This window comes from Ursus americanus, chromosome 32 (assembly GCF_024610735.1).
Source record: "Ursus americanus isolate L20-20 chromosome 32, mUrsAme1.1.p, whole genome shotgun sequence".
Lineage (NCBI taxonomy): Eukaryota > Metazoa > Chordata > Mammalia > Carnivora > Ursidae > Ursus > Ursus americanus.
In genome coordinates this window covers 27,286,651-27,306,426 of record NC_142158.1, presented here as the reverse complement: position 1 = coordinate 27,306,426, position 19,776 = coordinate 27,286,651, and the positions used below count along the sequence as shown (strand labels likewise).

At 54.4% G+C, this 19,776-nt stretch overlaps 1 protein-coding gene across 5 annotated transcripts in view; it reads left to right on the top strand.

The window, feature by feature from the left end:
• TNXB (tenascin XB) overlaps positions 1 to 19,776 on the top strand; it is a 58,246-nt gene that overhangs the window by 1,694 nt on the left and 36,776 nt on the right. For 4 of the 5 annotated variants that reach the window (XM_045795595.2, XM_045795597.2, XM_045795596.2 and 1 more), the window contains exons 2-9: positions 6,431 to 6,841; positions 7,230 to 9,068; positions 9,531 to 9,646; positions 14,537 to 14,693; positions 14,880 to 15,143; positions 15,961 to 16,710; positions 17,857 to 18,225; positions 19,257 to 19,550. In XM_045795595.2, the coding sequence (XP_045651551.2) occupies positions 6,442 to 6,841; positions 7,230 to 9,068; positions 9,531 to 9,646; positions 14,537 to 14,693; positions 14,880 to 15,143; positions 15,961 to 16,710; positions 17,857 to 18,225; positions 19,257 to 19,550 (4,189 nt within the window). In that variant the 5' untranslated portion in view covers positions 6,431 to 6,441. The remainder of the gene's footprint in view (positions 1 to 6,430; positions 6,842 to 7,229; positions 9,069 to 9,530; positions 9,647 to 14,536; positions 14,694 to 14,879; positions 15,144 to 15,960; positions 16,711 to 17,856; positions 18,226 to 19,256; positions 19,551 to 19,776) is intronic. The other variant, XM_045795598.2, reaches the window with a different exon arrangement.

Here is a 19,776-nt window from a genome sequence, read left to right as displayed (position 1 = left end):
CCCCACTGCAGAAAGGAGCCCCAAACAGCCCCAAACAGGGGGATGATGAGGGGGAAACACAAGAGACACCCAAGTTCTTTCCTTTCTTAGTGCTAAGAGAAGAGGGGAATTTTTCCAAGAATTGGAAGTGGGGAGCTGGAGGGATGGCCATAACAGGGCAGGAGAGGGGATGGGGAAGAAGGCTCTGTGTTGTGCACTGTGAAAGCTACTCCTGTCCTCTCAGACCTGCCTCACTACTTTCTGGCTTCTCTCCTTCCTGATGCAGAGACTCTCTCTGCCTCTCCCCCAACCTGGGGAAAGATGTAGGATCCAATGGTGGGGATGGGTACTGGACAACTCACAAAGACCCCCAAAGGTGCAGGGCACCAGGTACTTCTGCTTCCCTCTGGAGAACAGCCTCCTGTTTGTTCTCCTCCCTCCAACTATGGTTCTCTGACTCACACAGCTGCCCTCTGAGCAGACAAGAAATCCACTTTCTTAGGCTTCACCCAATGAATGCGTGTGGAGGAAATGTGAAGAGATTGTGTGTGCGTGCACATGCACGCGTGCGTGTCCGCACACACTCACACGTGTGCCTGCAGAGGTGCAGGCTTATTCGGATGGTATGTGTGTCTGTGTGCAAGTGTTTGTGGGTGAGTGCACACTCTGGTGTATTGGTATATGTGCATGTACTTGTGTGTGCACACACCCCTGGGTTTGCATGGCCTTAGACACAGAGTGACAGGATTTGAGGGTAGGTCAGAGCCCACCTCTGTAACCCAAGGCTACACTCCAAGCTGACGGGCTGAGGGGCCTAGGGAAGGGCCACTGTCTGCCTGCCAGGCCTCTCCGCCTGGGCTTCTTGGGCCTCTTTCGCTGTTGCTCTTTCACTGTTGTCCAGCTTTCCTTCCATCTCTCCTGGGCCTGTGGCAGGGTGTGATGGCTGGTAGCCCTGAAACTCCTTTTTCCCCAGACCCAGAGGAGAAGTTTCAGAGTAGCAAGCCAGGAAACGTGTGTGTGTATGTGTGTGTGTGTGTATGTGTGTGTATGTGTGTGCGTGTGCTCCTTGCCAGTCAGTGTTTCCACACTCGCTCTGCCCTCCTCTCTCCAGCCTCTCTGGTTCCGAAGAACACCTCTCCTTAGCCCTTCGCCCCAACAGAACCCTCCACATTCCGTTGCTCACCACAGCCCCCTGTCCTGGTTCACCCTGAACACCTCTTTAAACCTGGTCTCCCTGTGCTCCCCAATCCTTGCCTCAATGGGTCTCACGAACAAACACAACTGGGCACCAGCACCCAGATCAAGAAATAGGATATTCTTAGCACCTCAGAACTTCCCCCCATGTCCCTCTAGCCACTACTGCTCTAGGACCACCACACTTCTGACTTGTGACAGTACAGATTAACGTTGTCTTTTCCCAGACTTCATATACACAGAGGTGTTTTTTTAAAGATTTTATTTACTTATTTCAGAGAGGGAGAGAGAGGGTGCAAGCATGAGTGGAGCAGGGGGAGAGGGAGAAGCAGACTTCCCGCTGAGCAGGGAGCCCAGTGCAGGACTCGATCCCAGGACCCTGGGATCATGACCCGACCCGAAGGCAGATGCTTAAGCAACTGAGCCACCCTGGCACCCCCATATACATAGAATTTTACAGCATGTTCTCTTTTGTGTCTGGCTTCTTCTGCTCAACCCCATATTGGTGAGATCCATCGATGTTACTACACAGAGTTGTGGTTTGTTCCCATTGCTTTATTTTATTACCTGTATGAATAAACCACACTTTATTTCATATATTCTACTGATGTGAGATATTTGGGTAGTTCCCAGTTTGGGGCTACTGTGAGAAGTACTGCTGCAGTGGCTATATTCCTGGGCGTGGGACTGGCGGATGAGAGTGTTAGCATATAGCTCTGGTTGATTTTGGGGATTCTGCTAAACAGTTTTCCAAAGTGCTTGTACTATCTGGCCCTGCCAGAAGCTACACCTGGCCTTCTCTCTAGCCCGGCTTCTGCCTGAGCTGCTGTTTTTGTCCAGCTTCCTGTCCCAGACACTGTCCGTGGTCCTAGCCCTGACCTTGGTCCTGTCCTTGGTTCCAGCCCTGATGCTAGTCCTCAGCTTCAGCTGAACTTTTCATTCACTCATATGGTCAATATTTATCAAGCACCTAATATGTGCTAGATGCAAGGATACAACAGCCAAGAAAAAAATCAAGTGCCATGCCTGCCCTCATGGACCTTATAGTCTAGTGGGTAAGATTGATTGTGGGCAAGAAAGCATTAAAAAAAATCCCACCAATAAATATATAATTATAAATTGTTATACATGCTACAAGTGGGAGTTACATGGCTCTTTGATATCACATGTTAGTTAGGGGGACGTGGGCAGGGAAGGTCCCCTAAGGAAGCAATGTGGGGCTGAGATATAACGGATGAGGAGGCCATGAGGAAAGGGAAGAGCGTTTCACATAGACGGAGCACCAGATACAAAAGCCTAGGGTTGGGAAGGGTGTGAGGGACATAAGGTGCATCGGCCTGGAATGGAGAGAGGGAAGGAAGTGTTACAGGAGATGAGGTGGGAGAGGTCAGCGGGGGCCAGATGATACAGGCCCGTTTGTCAGTGTTTGAATGGAATTTAGAAGGGAGACACTGGAGAGCTTTTAAGGGGAGTGGGACATCCTAGTTGCCTTTGTGAGATTGTAAGGGGCAAGAGTGGAAGCAGAGGGACCAGCTAGGAGGCAAACCCAGTTGTCAAGCAAAAGCTAAGTGATGGCTTGAACTCTTTAACTCAAAGAGAGAGTGAAGTAAGCAAATTAAAGAGATGTTTATGAGAAAGTAAGGACAAATATCACAAAATATGGTGGTGTTGATGGGGGTTAGGTTTCTAGGTTGTAACGCTGGATGAATGGTGGGGCTGTGAGCTGCAGCAGAGAATACAGTGGAGAAGGGGTATAGGATGGGGTATAGGAAGGGTGACCCTGAGTTCAGTTTCAGACATGTTGAATTTGAGGTGCCCAAGAAGAAATGCCAAGTAGGCAGTTGGATACATTGCTTGGAGTTAGGAGGAGATGACCAAGCTCGTTTATAAATTGGGGTATAGTTTGGAAATTAAAATCCTGGGTCTGGGTGAAAGTACCTAGGTGAGTGATTAGAAAACTAGGTCTCAACTTTGGCTGCACATTACAATCACTTGGGGTGCTTTTAAAAAATACTGAGTAAAATTCAGTGTTTCAGTTACTCTAGGCACATCTCAAGTGTTCAAGAGCCACATAACTCTTCTGGCTACTGTACTGACAGCTAGATATAAAATGTTGTGAAATGGAAGATGTGGTCAACGGTGTCCAGTGATTTTTGAAACAGGTCAAGTAAGATGAAGACAAGTGTCTCTCAGATTTTGTGACACTGAGATCTTTGGGTGATCTTAGGGAGAGCTGTTTGATAGGTTGAGAGGAGGTGGGGAAGCCAGATGGGAGTGTACTGAGCCATGCATGGGATGGGATATGGGGAATGGAAACAGCAAGTACAGATAAATCTTTTGACAACTGAAGCCATGAAGTAGAGGAGGGAAATATGTGCTCGCTGGAGGGAGTATGAGATTGGGGAAGGTTTTGGTTGTGGCTGTTGTTGTTTAGAGAGAGAGAGAGCACTAGCTCATGTGTGCATGAGGGAGGGGTAGGGGGAGGGGTAGAGGGAGGGAGAGAATCTCCAGCAGACCCGAAGCAGGGCTTGATCTCACAACCCTGAGATCATGACCTGAACTGAAATCAAGAGTTGGATGCCTAACTGACTTAGCCACCAGGCGCCCTGTTGTTGTTTTTTTTAAGATAAAACTTTCGTATTATGAAATACACAAATCTAAAGTATATAGCTCAATTAATCTTTGAATATGTGTACATCTGTTTAACCACCACCCAGATCAAAATACAAAATATTTTCGGTAATCCTATTTGTCTTCTAATAGTAAAGATTAACTCTGCCTGTTTTTGAACCTCACGTAAGTAGCATCGTTCACAAAGTTCTCTTTTTGTATCCGGTTTCTTTTGCTAACATTTTGTGAAATTGTCTATGTTGTTACATGTAGCAAGAGGGTGTTTTCATTGCTGTGTTTCATTGTATGATTGTGCCACAATTTATCTATTCTACTATTACTGGAACTTGTTTCATTTGGCTAATATGGAAAAAATCTCATGAACATTCTTGTACATATCTTTTGGAGGATATATGCAGTCACTTCTGTTAGGTATTTACCAAGAAGTGGAATTGCTGGGGCGCCTGGGTGGCACAGCGGTTAAGCGTCTGCCTTCGGCTCAGGGCGTGATCCCGGCGTTCTGGGATCGAGCCCCACATCAGGCTCTTCAGCTATGAGCCTGCTTCTTCCTCTCCCGCTCCCCCTGCTTGTGTTCCCTCTCTCGCTGGCTGTCTCTATCTCTGTCGAATAAATAAATAAAATCTTTAAAAAAAAAAAAGAAGTGGAATTGCTGGGTTATAGGCTATATGTCTTTGTAGATACTGCCTAACAGTTTTCCAAAGCAGTTGCACGAATTTATGCTCCTGCTTGCAAGCGATGAGAGTTCTAGTTGCTTCACATTCTTGCCAATATCAAGCAACAACAACCCCTTTAATTTTAACCATTCTGATGGCTATTTAATGGCATCTTGTTATGGTTTTAATTTGCATTTCCCTGGTTACTAGTTTTGTTATACACATATATATGTTTGTTTTCCACATGTTTATTGGCCCTTTTGATATATTCTTTTCTAGAGTAACTGTTTAAGACTTTTGTCAATTTAAAACACCGGGTTGCCTGTCTTGTTTTTGTCTGTTGTTTTTGTTTTGCAGAGGTTTCTTATTTTAGATTTTAATCCTCTTTCTCACTCTCAATCAATATCTATCTCTATCTCTGTCTCTCTCTCTCACCCCTGCTACCTCCCGGCATTTCTCATATATTTTATCCCAGTGTATGGCTTGTATTCTTATTCTCTAAATGGTGTCTCTGGATGACCAGAAGTGATCAATTTTAATGTCCTAATGTATCTATCTCTTTTTTATCGTTAAGTTTTGTGTGAAATCTTTTATGGTTAAATTTTATGTGGTTAGGTTTTAAGAAATCTTTGCTTACTCTAAGTTTGTAAAAATTTTCTCCTATTTTCTTCTATACGATATTGTTCTGAAAGGTATTGCTTTACCTTTCATAATTAGGTCCATTAGATTCACTTCAAATTAATATCTGTATGTGGACATTAGGTAGAGATAGAGTTTTTTTCTTATTAGAGATTTTATTTATTTATTTGAGAGAGACAGAGATAGCTACAGAGATAGTGAGAGAGCATGAGTGGGGAGAAGAGGGAGAAGCAGACTCCCCACTGAGCACAGAGTCGGACATGTTCCCAGGACTCTGGGATCATGACCTGAGCCGAAGGCAGATACTTAACCGTCTGAGCCACCCCGGGCGCCCGGATTTTTTTTCCATTTGGATCTTTCCTCATTTATCAAAAAGAGCATCCATTGCAGTGCCGCCTTTGTCATTTTATCAGGGAACCACATACATGTGGGTCTGTATCTGGACACTAATTTGTTCTATCTATCTATCCTTGCACCTTTATAAGTTTTGATATTTGGTAATGTAAGTACTGAGGAAGAAGGATTTCCTCAAACAACAGGAGATACCTGAGCTCATATAAAAGCTGACAGGAAGAATTTAGTGGAGAGGGAGGGATTGAATAAAAGGGAGAGAGAGGATAATCTTCACCTAAGAAGACAGTAGGAGCTGAGTTCCGGGTGCTTGTGGAAGGATTGGCCTTGTACACTCATCTGCTAATCCATTCAGTGAGAATGTGTTGGGTAGCCCCCGTGGGTCAGACACAGGCATACAGTAGTGCGAGGACAGACGAGGTCCCTGTTCTCATGGAGCTCCCACGTTAGTAGTGGGAGAAAGATAACAGACAAGTCCCACAGAACAGGTGATTCAGGCAGCAGTAAATGCCATGAAGAACATACGCAGGAGGCTGCCACAGAAAGTAATGGAAGCCCGTTCCGACTGGGCACCAGGGAAGGTCTTGGGATGCAAGACATGTCGGGTAGGATTGGAACCAAGAAGGAGCCAGTCTTTAAGAGCATCCCAGACAGAAAATACATACAGCTAAGAGGCCCTTAGACTAGTGTAAGCTTGTAGCATCTGTAGAATAAACAAAAGACCAGTGTGGGTGGAAAAATAAAGAAAAAAAGGAGGGGGCAGGGAGCTGGGTGATCAAATGACATCAGAAAGCAAGGTAGAGACCAGATCTGCCCAAGGAGGCTATCCCTTGGTTGGGCTGAATGTGGAGTTTCCCATGCATGTGAGTTTGTAGATTCGTTGTGGGTGGTGGGACTATGTGTGTGTGTATATCGGGGGAGGTGGGGAGCCATCTTGTCTCCTTCTCTGTGAAACTGCTCACATGTGCCCTCTCTCCCTGCAGCCTCCTGAGTGATGCCTGCCCAGTGGTTCCTAATCTCCAGACTGGCCCTCTTTGTACTGCTGGGCACAGTCAGAGCAGGCCCTTTCTCTCCACGGTCCAATGTGACACTCCCAGCCCCACGCCCCCCTCCCCAGCCAGGGGGCCGCACAGTGGAGCCAATAGGGGGAAGCCCCTCTTCTCAGCTTTATGAGCACACTGTGGAAGGAGGGGAGAAGCAGGTGGTTTTTACCCACCGCATCAACCTGCCCCCTTCAGCTGGCTGTGGCTGTCCCCCGGGTACGGAGCCCCCCGTTCCTGCTTCAGAGGTGCAGGCTTTGAAGGTCCGTTTAGAGATCCTGGAGGAGCTGGTGAAGGGGCTCAAGGAACAGTGCACTGGGGGATGTTGTCCCGCTGCTGCCCAGGCTGGCACAGGTGAGCAAATGATCATGGGAGGGGGCACCGAAAAAGAGGATGGTGGGGAAGGGGGTCAGGGTTAGGTGGGCATCATTAGTCCATAAAGGACCTTGGTATGAATTAGTAAAAAGCATCTCTTCTTTCCCTTTGGGGGTAGTGAGTGAAGCCCAGGGTACCACTCGGGAGAGAGAAGCCAGCAGGCTAGGTGTCAACACTTTCCTTCCCTGCCCCCAAGCATATGCTAGGGCCTTGGGAGGCCACATATATTGACTAGGAGAACCTGGAAACAAAGATGACCTTATGAAATGAGCCTGGCCCTGCTGGAGGGGCCGACGTAGGGGAGCACCGTATGGGCTTGGTCTCCCTCCCCAGAGAAACTGAGTCCTGCCTCTCCCTCTTACTCCAGGCCAGACAGATGTTCGTAGCCTCTGCAGTCTCCACGGCGTGTTTGACCTGAGCCGCTGCGCCTGCTCCTGCGAGCCAGGCTGGGGTGGGCCCACCTGCTCAGACCCCACAGGCGCTGGGGTGTCCCCATCCTCCCCACCCTCGGCCTCCGCGTCCTGCCCAGATGACTGCAACGATCAGGGTCGCTGTGTCCGCGGGCGCTGTGTGTGCTTCCCTGGTTACAGCGGCCCCAGCTGTGGCTGGCCCTCCTGCCCCGGGGACTGCAACGGCCGTGGGCGCTGCGTGCAGGGCGTGTGCGTTTGCCGGGCTGGCTTCTCCGGCGACGACTGCAGCCAGCGCTCCTGCCCCCGGGGCTGCAGCCAGAGGGGGCGCTGCGAGGACGGGCGCTGCGTGTGCGACCCCGGCTACACGGGCGACGACTGTGGGAAGAGGAGCTGCCCTAGAGGTTGCAGCCAGAGGGGGCGCTGCGAGAACGGACGCTGCGTGTGCGACCCCGGCTACAGTGGCGAAGACTGCGGGTTGAGGAGCTGCCCCCGGGGCTGCAGCCAGAGGGGGCGCTGCGAGAACGGGCGCTGCGTGTGCGACCCCGGCTACGCTGGCGACGACTGCGGCTCGCGGAGCTGCGCGTGGGACTGTGGCGAGGGCGGGCGCTGCGTGGACGGCCGCTGTGTGTGCTGGCCCGGGTACGCGGGCGAGGACTGCAGCACCCGGACGTGCCCGCGAGACTGCCGGGGCCGCGGGCGCTGCGAGGACGGCGAGTGCATCTGCGACTCAGGCTACAGCGGGGACGACTGCGGAGTGCGCAGCTGCCCAGGCGACTGCAACCAAAGGGGCCGCTGCGAGGACGGCCGCTGCGTGTGCTGGCCGGGGTACACGGGGCCCGACTGCGGCTCGCGCGCCTGCCCCCGCGACTGTCGGGGCCGCGGGCGCTGCGAGAACGGCGTCTGCGTGTGCAACGCGGGCTACAGCGGCGAGGACTGCGGCGTGCGCAGCTGTCCCGGGGACTGTCGCGGCCGGGGCCGTTGCGAGAATGGTCGCTGCGTGTGTTGGCCCGGGTACACAGGCCGGGACTGCGGCACCCGCGCCTGCCCTGGCGACTGTCGTGGGCGCGGGCGCTGCGTGGACGGCCGCTGCGTGTGCAACCCGGGCTACGCGGGCGAAGACTGCGGGAGCCGTCGGTGCCCTGGGGACTGCCGCGGACGCGGCCGCTGCGAGGATGGCGTGTGCGTGTGCAACGCGGGCTACGAGGGAGAGGACTGTGGCGTGCGTAGCTGCCCAGGAGGTTGCCACGGCCGCGGCCAGTGCCTGGACGGGCGCTGCGTGTGTGACGATGGCTACTCGGGCGAGGACTGCAGCGTAAGGCTGTGCCCGCGCGATTGCAACCAGCATGGCGTGTGCCAGGACGGTGTGTGCACCTGTTGGGAGGGCTACGCCGGGGAGGACTGCGGCCTCCGTACCTGCCCCTCCAACTGCCACCAGCGCGGCCGCTGTGAGGACGGGCGCTGCGTGTGCGACTCAGGCTACACTGGCCCCTCCTGCGCCACCCGCACCTGCCCGGCCGACTGCCGGGGCCGCGGGCGCTGTGTGCAGGGAGTGTGCGTGTGCCACGTGGGCTATAGCGGCGAGGACTGTGGGCAGGAAGAGCCTCCCGCCAGCGCCTGCCCTGGGGGCTGTGGGCCCCGGGAACTGTGCCGCGGGGGCCAGTGTGTGTGCGTCGAGGGCTTTCGAGGACCCGACTGCGCCATTCAGACGTGCCCTAGGGACTGCCTCGGCAGGGGAGAGTGTCGAGAGGGCAGCTGCGTCTGTCAAGATGGTTATGCAGGGGAAGACTGCGGGGAAGGTGAGCAGGCAGCCTTCCCCAGCACGCTATCTGGGTCAGGGGCTGGGAACCAGTCCCAGTGGGAAGGCCTGAGCCTAAGGCCTAGGAGCCCAGGGACCTGGAGGAAGAGTGAAGGTCAATTATTGGGCAGGACTGGGGAGGGCAGTCTTAGGAGCCAGAGAGCCAGTGTCCGTCAGGGGCAGCAGAACCACAGGGGCATGCCTGCAGGGAGGCCCTGCTTCCAGATCTCTGATGAGAGGTTGGGGGCTCCTTTAGTTGCTTTTGGGGAGATTCTGTATTTCTGGAGATGGGGGGAAGGCAAAGGAGACCCCAGGACCTGTTCAGGCCTCTGCCAGTTTTGCCCCACCGCCAGAGAGGAGCAGGAACTGGGATGGATCTTTAGGGGGGCCTTTGATGATAGGGGTTGGGGATGGGGGGCTGCCTTAGGCTAACCAGTTCCCCGTATCTCATTCTCCTGGGCAGAAGTGCCAGCCATTGAGGGCATGAGGATGCATCTCTTGGAGGAGACAACGGTTCGGACAGAGTGGACCCGGGCTCCTGGCACTGTGGATGCCTATGAAATTCAGTTCATTCCCACGGTGAGAGCTAAGCTGCGGGAGGAGGCGGAGTGGGCAGGACGCTGGGGAGGGAGTGCTCACCTCAAGCCAGAAGTTCTAGGTAGTCAGTGGTTGAGTCCAGATGGGCTAGGTTCCCGAAGCTGCTATGAAGGCTTTCTCATCCTACCCCACACTGGGTCCAGAAAGCCTTTGCAGCATCGGTTCATGCTCAGTACTTCCTGAGGCTGTCCAGTCCGTTGTTGGTCATCACTGGTAGTTCTTCTGTTATTGCTGAATCCAAGTAAGCCCCATTCTACGTCCGGCCGTTGGCCCTAGCTGGGCCTCCACGCACGGCAGCATGTTGCCTTTGCTTTCCCCACAGCTTCCACCACAGACTTTCAGGTATTTGGAGACATCAGCCATCACCGCACTCTTCAGTCTCTCCAGGTCACACCCCTTGGTTTCTACACCTCTTTCCCCTAAGGCGTTGTTCTCTGCATTCTTCACTTCTGGGTTCCCTCGTCTAGTGCCTCATGCTTTTTGCATTTACCCTCAAAATGTGAGGGCAGGGAGGAGTCCAGTAGTTCTCCTGGCTAACTCTGGATAGCCTGGCAATCTTCTCAGAGTTGATGTATATTAACTTGTGGTCACAAAAACTGTCAGCTGTTTTGATCATATTTGTTTTTTAAGTAACTTTTATTATAAAAGTCATGTAGGGGGCGCCTGGGTGGCACAGCGGTTAAGCGTCTGCCTTCGGCTCAGGGCGTGATCCCAGTGATCTGGGATCGAGCCCCACATCAGGCTCTTCTGCTATGAGCCTGCTTCTTCCTCTCCCACTCCCCCTGCTTGTGTTCCCTCTCTCGCTGGCTGTCTCTATCTCTGTCGAATAAATAAATAAAATCTTTAAAAAAAAAATAAAAATAAAAATAAGTCATGTAGGCTCAGTATAGAAATGCTGGAAAATATACACAAGGAAAAGAGAAAGAAGAAAAAAAGAAGGAAAAAAGATGACATTCAACTATATACACTTTTTTAGCCTAAATATAGGCCTTTGCATGTGGCTCTGTTCAGTGTTATCTTTTTTGGTTTGGGCCAAGCTGTCTAGGCTGTTGCAATAATTTGAGTCTGTGAACTGGTTCTCCGCCTCCGTGTCATCAGTTTACTGCAAAGCCTTCTTTCTGTCTCCTTCCAACTCGCTCTTAAAAAATTTGGGGGCACCCAAAGGACAAAGCCTTGTGGCCTCTCACTAGAGACCCTCTTTTATTTTATTTATTTATTTATTTTATTTTTTTTAAAGATTTTATTTATTTATTTGACAGAGAGAGACAGCCAGCGAGAGAGGGAACACAGCAGGGGGAGTGGGAGAGGAAGAAGCAGGCCCATAGCAGAGGAGCCTGATGTGGGACTCGATCCCGGTACGCCAGGATCACGCCCTGAGCCAAAGGCAGACGCTTTAACGACTGCGCTACCCAGGCGCCCCTAGAGACCCTCTTTTAAGCAGATTGGGTTTTTATGAGATGTTTGGCTTCCCAGCTCCAAATTATTTGACATTTCTACTGTCTAACTAATGTTTTCCTGCATCTTCGTGCAAATGCCATGGGTTAATAGGCCATTTACCCCAACCTCCAAAACTCTGGAAGAATAAATAACTCCCAGGGCTTAAACCCTAGGAAGGCTCTAGGACAGAAGGGACAGCTCAGAGGTGCTGGCTGCCATCCCCACCCTAATTGGCCTGGTCATTCTAAGTCTTCTTATTAGAGCCCCAAGATCAGACCCCTACCAGGCTCTGTCTCTCCTCACTGGCTGGGAGAAGCAAAGGCCGAAATCCCTACTTTGCAGCACAACCAATATAGCTTGGATTTTTTCTTCTGTTAGAAAAAGTTTTTTTTTTTTTGTTTTTTTGTTATAAAAATAATTTAATCACAAGACAAGAATTTGGCAACTAGAGAAAAAAACAAATAATTCTTGGCTGCTTCACACTAAAACAAGCACTGTTAACATTTTTAAGTGTTTCTCCCACTCTCTTCTTCTGTGTGTATATTATTGACATAGTTCTGATCTTGAGAGGATGGGACTTTTAAAAGGAACTTTCCCAAGAAACTTCAGGGAAAGAAGAATTAAAAATAAACACTTGAGATAGAAAGAGCTTGCGGGGCAGCGTTGTCCTCTGCTCTTAGTAAATACAAACCCGTCCTGGGGTGTTTTCAAGAGGTGCGTCTTCCCAGCTGAAGCTAGGCTTCCTCCCTCACCAGGGGCCAGGTGGGGTTGAACAGGCCTGTGCCTGGCTCAGCTCAGCTCTGGGTATGAGCCTCTGTCACATTCTGGGTTCTCTTTGAACCCAGGTGTGGAAAATGCCCCTGTAACACCTCTCTTGGAGTGCACATTAGCCTGCACTGCTGGCCCTCTGACTGCTTTCTAAGCTTTCTGTGGCTGGCCCCTGGAATCGTGCCTCCTGCCCTGGCCAGCATTCTCTGTCCACTGCTGGCACAGAGTGTATCAGTAGCTGGCTCTCCTCTGGCACTGCCATCTTCTTAGAAGGCTATCTCCACCTTACCCCCTTCCCCTTTCCAGAAGCACTTCTGTCTCAAATCCCAGCCCTCTGCTGTTCCCGGCAAAGGGACACACCTAGTCACTGGAATGCTCTTCAGAACAAGGAAGAGGAGCATTCCTGTTCTCTGCATATGTGGCATTGCTACTCTGACTCAGTGGTTCTCAAGGTGTATTCCCTGGACCTGCAGCATGAGCTCACCTGGAAGCTTGTTAAACATGCAGACCGTAGACTCCAGCCCCAGATCTACTGAATTAGGAGCTCTGCGGCTGGAGCCCAGTGACCTGCACTATAACAAGCCCTCTACACCCCAAGCCTGAGGACCACTAACTCAAAGAATGTTGCTATCTTGCAGAAGGCTGGTTCCTCTCTGAACACGAGAGGAAGCAAGAGGTAACTGAGGGAGGTGAGCCCTTGAAGAGAAGGAGGGTCAGGCACTCTTTGTCCGGGTGTATTCTGCAGCCTAGAACCTGGGTTATGCCACGTTTTCACTGGGACACAAGATCTCGTGGCCTTAGAAAAGTTTGTGTTTGGGGTCTGGTCTGAAAGGGGGAGGAGGGGGAGGTAAGCTCCAGGGCCCAACCAAGATGGTGCCCCCACCTGGAACCATGAGGTTGGTATGGAGAACAGGGTTAGAAACTGGCCAAGGACAATCAGTGAAGCAGGTGAGCTGTCAGCAAGGCTGCCAGCATCTGCCTAGAGAGCCCGTCTCAGACCAGACAGATGACTGTCTGGGGGACTTTGAGGGAACTGTTCCCAAATGAATCTTAGGAGGGAGTAAGCGGTGTCTAACAGGCTCACGTAGGTGGTCTGAAGGGAGAAGGAGAACTCAAGACGGGCTTGTCTCACTGGAAGGACCAAACATCATCAGGGAGCACCCAAGGGGTGTGCATGGGGGAGAGGGGGAAGTTGGGGAGGTGTGCATGTGTGTTGGGTTGGGTTGGGGGATAGGAGAGAGAGAAAGAGAGAGAGAAAGTTCTGGCAAGGATGAGGACTTCACAGGCCTTCAGTTGAGGCCCACCCAAGGGCTCCTAGGCTGGAGTATCCTAGGGCAGGGTGAGTAGGAGAGGAAGAGAGGGCCTGTGTGCCCAGGAAAACTTTTCAGCCAACAAAACTCTGACAAAGCTTTATTTCATCCTCAACCCAGAAATCTCTACGTGGCTTCTCATCTGGTTTTATACTTTGGTATTTACTGTGTTGATTTCCCCACAATTTTCTTGGTTTAGGAGAGTACCTTTTGAAATTTCCAGTCCTACTTGGCTGAATGGAGGTGTCCCCATCACGGCCAACATAGCTAAGCAGAACAGAGCGTCCTTATTAGCTGTCCTAGCTAGACAGCCCAGTGAAATTCGGGGCAGTTAGGCTGCTCACAGATGTCCATTCCTCCTGTTTCCCCAGTGGCTGGCCCTCCAAGGAGACCCTGCCTGGAGCAGAGGCTGGCATATTTCCTGTGGGGTCACCACGGATAATCATAATACCTTCGGTGTGCACTGGGAGGGGGGGTGTTTGCTCACAGGCACATATGGCACAGAAATTTGGGTAGGGATCCAGTCCACCTTAAGATGTGGCCATACATTTAGTTACTAGAACATGAGCTGAGGACAGGAGACATATCTTTCATCACGCCCAGCAGGATGCCAGGTACAAAATTGGAAAACATATTTGTGAAGCTTAGAGCGGATAGGCTTTGTTTTTGAGAGGCCTACAGTCCTGCTCAGGAGGCAAGAAAAGTGCCTAAAGGGAAATGTCCTAACAGGGTCATGCCCACATTACCCAGCCAGGGGCAGGTGTTTCTGGGGAAGCTTAGGCAGGGGCAGATGCTGGAAGGAGGAAGTGAGACTCAAAAAGGGTCCCTCAGTTACTTCACCTCTTATGACAGGAGTGAGCTTGGGAGGCAGGGTGGGCGGGGTTCCCTGGGGAAAGCCAGAGGGAGGATCCTGGCCTGTTTTGGGTAGATGCTGGCAGGTATCGGATGAACCAGCTAAAAAGGTAGTTCCTGTGAGAGGGGGCTGTGATGTCACACTGCCTGGGGGGGTCGGGATCCCTGCCACATTCTTGGTGTTGGTGACCTTGGGCAAGATACTTAATCCTTTTGTACCTCAGTTTCTTCATCTGTCCAATGGGAATAACATGACCTCCCTCACAAGATTCTTACGAGGATTAAGTGAGTTCATCCGTGTAAGTTGCCTTGACCAGCGGCTGGTCCACACTAGACATTTCAGATGTGTTTGCTGCTACCACCCATGCTCTCCAGCTGTACAGGACCAATTCGACACAGTCCCATGTGGACAGTGCCTGGACTTGGAGAAAGCAGAGAGGAGCGAGACTGAGCAGCAGGGGCGAAAGCACCAGCCCTGATCCACTTGGTGCTCTCTTTCTTGCAGACAGAGGGGGTGAGCCCCCCATTCACAGCACGGGTACCCAGCTCTGCCTCAGCCTATGACCAGAGAGGACTGGCGCCCGGTCAGGAGTACCAGGTCATGGTCCGTGCCCTTCGAGGGACTAGCTGGGGCCCTCCTGCCTCCAAGACCATCACCACCAGTGAGAGCTGGGGCTGTGGGCAGGGTCCTTGTTGGAGATCTGGATTTGAGGGGGGTGGCTGGGAATCTGCCCCCCCACCCCAGGAAGACAGAAGGGAGGGGTGGGGTGAGGACAAAGCTCTTAGAGGGAAAGCTGGTGATTGAAGGACCACACTCCCACCTGACCCCTCTTCTCTCACCTGACTAGTGATCGATGGCCCCCAAGACCTCCGAGTGGTGGCTGTGACACCAACCACACTGGAGCTCAGCTGGCTGCGACCTCAGGCCGAGGTGGACCGATTCGTGGTGTCCTATGTCAGTGCTGGCAACCAGAGGGTGCGGCTGGAAGTACCCTCTGAGGCGGATGGGACGGTGCTGACTGACCTGATGCCAGGCGTGGAATATGTAGTGACTGTCACGGCAGAGCGGGGCCGGGCAGTAAGCTACCCGGCTTCTGTCAGGGCCAACACAGGTATGGCTGGCCAGGGGTTAGGGAAGGGCCCAGTTTCTTTGTGTAGCAGCCCCTTCCTTGGGAGCCCATGTCTAGGGTTCACAGGCTCCTCTGAATGCACCTTGGCAGGGTGTGTGGTAAAGCACCTGCTGGGGCCTTGCTGTGTAACAGCCGCACTGGGAAGACCGAACCCTCGGGGGCTTGGAGTCCTGCGGGAAGGCTGCAGGTTGGACCACAGGAGGAGCGGCCCCCTGGAGAGAAGCAGTGAATAGGAGAGGCTGTCTGACCCAGCCAGATGGGAAGGTGCTTGACACAGCACTGGGACAGCCCTGTGCTCACAACTGGTGGTCAGCCCTTGTAGGGACTGGAATTAGGCAGATCAGAGATCCGCATTCCCGTTGACTTTAGATTGCGGTTTGGGGGGTTAGGTCTCAGAGCAGTGATTTTCCACTAATCCTCAAGGTCTCTTAACAGATGGATATTTATTTTCTTTTCCTGTGACAGAGGGACGCCCACCTCGCAGTAGCTCGCATTCTCTCCTCCCACTCCCCTTTCTCTCCTTCAGACACAGGGCCCCACCTGCTGGCTTCTCTCTTCTTTCTAGGGCACCAACAGTGGCGGGCTTGGAGGGCGAGCGGGGAGGGGCTCCTGGGACACTGATTCCTTTCTCTGGTTCTCTTTCCAGGTGGGGCTGGGGCACAGGCAAGAGGCCTCTGCCTCCCGCGGGAGGGACGGAGAGGGAGGGGCTGCCGCGGGGAGGAGCGCAGGGCGCAGGGGCGCGGGGGAGGGGGGCTGCCACTGATCTGCTCTCCCCTTCCCCCTTTTTTGCCCCCGGCAGCACCAGGCCACTACAGTTACCCGGAGGTGCGCCCCCCAGCCCCGCCCCCCAAGCCCCGTCCCCGGCCCGCTCCCGCCCCGCTGCCCCCGCGCCCCCCGCGTCCCGCTCGGCCCTCGCGGCCCGCGGAGGAGGGGGAGGAGGAGCCTCCGCCGGGGCCTAGCCTGCCGCAGCCCCCTCGGCGGGCGTGGGGCAACCTGACTGGCGAGCTGGGCCGCTTCCGCGGCACCGTGCAAGACCTGGAGCGCCACCTGAGGGCTCATGGCTACCCACTGCGGGCCAACCAGACCTACGCGTCGGTGGCGCGCCACATCCACGAATACTTGCAGCGGCGTCGGGCGGCTGCAGCCCCCGTCGGCTCCCCCGCCCCCTCGCCCCGTCGCCCCCGCCCCACCGCCAGCCCCGACCCCGGCACCTGGAAGCGGGACTCCAACCAGGGCATCTACGGCCTCTCGCCCGAAGGCGTCGACCGGGTGGCCGCGCCCCGCCACCCCAAGCCCGAGGTGCTGGGCAGTTCCGCCGACGGCGCACTACTCGTGTCCCTTGACGGGCTCCGCGGCCACTTCGAGCGCGTGGTGCTGCGCTGGCGGCCCCAGCCGCCGGCAGAGGGCCCCGGCGGGGAGCTGACCGTGCCCGGCACCACGCGCACCGTCAGCCTACCTGACCTCAGGCCCGGCACCACCTACCACGTGGAGGTCCACGGGGTGCGGGCAGGGCAGACCTCCAAGTCCTACGCCTTCATCACCACCACAGGTAGCATGGGCTGGGGCCGCGGGACCACCCACCCCCTGCCCAGCCTCGCCTGCCGCTGGAGGCCACATCCAAGAGTTCCTCCCACTGCCTCACTGCTCAGACCGCCACCCCATCCCCACCACACCCCGCGGGCTTCAAGCACTACCCGGTCCAGGCTCCAGGGGACCCCACCACAAAGCATACCTCCTCCTGTGTCCCTAGAAGCCATCTCCACCCCAGGGGCCTCAGGGTTACCCGGGGCCAAGAAGAGCTGGTCTTTAGGGTTCCCTGGACACTTTGCCAGGATTGCTGTCAGGGCATTTGCCGGGAGGAGGCGGGTCTACAAAACCTCACTGGAGCAATGTGAGTGGGGCATCGGAGTGAAACCGTCACTTCCCACTCTGACTCACTGTGGTGAGGTGGCTGAAGGCTGTGGTCGGTGGTTACTATCTTCCACAATTTGGCCTTGACCTCAAAGGGACACCTCAGAACTATGTGGGGATGGCCTTGAAGCTTGTGTCTGTGAGAGGTGAAACCACTGCTTCTTGAGCTGCCTTTCCAGACCTCTTGGCTCACTTCATGCTTGTCTCTTCCACAGGAACGAAGCCGGGCTCAGGGGAGGGATGCTCTCTGGCTGCCACGGGGAGGGTGGTGGACCTATTCTTCCCTCCCCCTAGGGCCCAGATGCCACCTGAGCTGGACGTACCCACACACACACTCTCTCTCTTCCCTCTCTCTTCACTACCCACTCTTCCCTTGCATCTGCCTTCCCTAACACCACATCTCCTCCTTTCTTCCAGGCTTCTCACTGCAGCACTAATGGAAGCCACGAGCACCACCCCGTGGGGGAGGGGGATGTGCTTAGGGAGGGACATGGAAGTCTGTGGGGACTGGAGGCCATAGGAGCCTTGTGAGGGGAGGAATGGCCAGCTTTATTTCTTTTATTTATTGCCTGCAGGCCTGTCTGTTAAGAAATGTGGTGGACAGGGGTACTGGGAGGACTGGGTAGACCATTGGGAGGATGGGGTGGCCCAGGGAGGGACTCAGAAGCAGAAGAGGGAGGGTCTCTAGGCTCTTAGAGGGCAGAAGGCAGAACCTGGGGGCTGGGAGTTCCTTTCTTGTTCTCATTCTCTACTCTCCTGTTTTTCTCACCCTGCCCTTTCCCAGGGTCCTCTCCCTCAGGCCTCTTGGGGGCCACTGATGAGCCTCCTCCCTCAGGCCCTTCCACGACTCAAGGGGCCCGGGCCCCCGAACTGCAGCAGCGTCCCCAGGAGCTGGGAGAGTTGAGGGTACTGGGCAGAGACAAGACAGGGAAGCTCCGCGTCACTTGGACTGCTCAGCCTGACACGTTTGCCCACTTCCAGCTGCGCCTTCGGATGCCCGAGGGGCCGGAGGCACATGAGGAACTACTGCCAGGGGATGTCCGCCAGGCTCTGGTGCCCTCACCCCCTCCTGGAGTCCCCTATGAGCTGTCACTTCATGGGGTCCCCCCGGAGGGCGAGCCCTCTGCCCCTCTCATCTACCAAGGCATTATGGGTATATCCTGAACTCTGCTCTGCTCAGTGTCCTGAGGATGGGGGAGGGGCTGGGCTCTCAGGGCTTCAGAGGTGGGACGGGGATTGAAGGGCTGGGCTGGTGTTTGGGTTGGAGTGGTAAGAGCAAACAAGCAGAGAGAAGGTTGAAGTTGAAGGTTCAGAGGAAAGAGGAATGGAGGGAGTCTTAGAACAATGCAGGGGAAAAGAGAATGGGAGGAGAAAGTCAGAGGGTGGGACAGGGAGTCAGAGAGAGAGGCTGTGGCTTCTGGCTTTCCACCTGCAGCTTTCTTTGCCCTGTGTCCTCCCCAATTCCTGGTCACTCATAGGTGTCTGAGGGTAGGCGTGGAAAGGCCTCTAGCCCTGAGGATACTGGCCCTTAGCCCCCTCCTCCCCTTCCCTTCCCCATGGCCCCGCCACCCCCTCCCTGGGCAGGCTAGGACGGTGCCCCCCCGGGAGCCTGGACTGCCGTGGACAGCGCTCCATGGTCGCACCAGCCCGTTTTTGCTGGGCATGGAGGTTCTTTAGCATGGGGAGCTCCGCAGCCAGCAGGGCCTCGGAGATGGGGGAGGTTGGTGGAACCAGTGAAGCACTTGCTCTCCCTCCCGGTCCCTCTTTTTGGGACCCGGGTAGCCGCTCTGCCTGCCACTCCGGTCAGGCTCAGTGCTAGGAGAGAGGGTGGCGAGGGAGAGGACAGTGCAAGCGGACAGAGGGGGCTTCCGCTGCTCCAGAGCAGCAGTGAGGAGGTTCTGACTCAGGAAGAATAGGGGGACCTGAAACTCCCCCAGACCTCTTGATGTGGAGAGGGCCTGGGACGTTTGCGAGGGGTGCGGAAGCTAGCACGAGGGAAGGGCTAAAGCTCTCCCTGCAGAACAGAGAGGGCTGTTTGCAGAGGCCAAGGGGGAGGAAGTGGAGGCTTTGAGGGTTGGAGCTGTCCAGGAAGGAGGGACCCAGTGGGCTGAGGAGAGAGGGAAGGAGACCAGGAACGAGGCAGTGGTTGAATCCACCTGCTTTACTTTTGCCCCCACGTTCCAGACAGGGAAGGGGTGAAGCCTGGGAAGCCCTTGGCCCCACCGCACCTGGGCGAACTGACGGCGACTGACATGACCTCCAGCACCCTGGTCCTGCGCTGGACGGTCCCCGAGGGCGAGTTCGACTCCTTCGTGATCCAGTACAAGGACAGGGATGGGCCCCAGGTGGCACCTGTGGAAGGATCCCAGCGCTCGGCACTCATCACCAACCTGGACCTTGGCCGCAAGTACAAATTTGTGCTCTATGGGCTCCTGGACAAGAAGAGGCATGGCCCCCTGGTGGCTGAAGCCAAGATCTGTGAGTGAGAGCAGTCACACACACCCCTTCCCCTGCCCTCTGCATGGTCTTGAAGGAGGTCTTCCCAGTGCTTTGGGAACTCCAGGAGGTTTGCTGGAGGCCATGGGGCCTGAGATGAATACTGAAGGGAAAATAGTGGTGGGTTAGGCAGAGAGATTGAGGAGGGCAGTGCAGAGAGAGGGAGCCATGGAGAGTGAGGCAGGAGTGAGTGTGGCCCTGGAGGAGA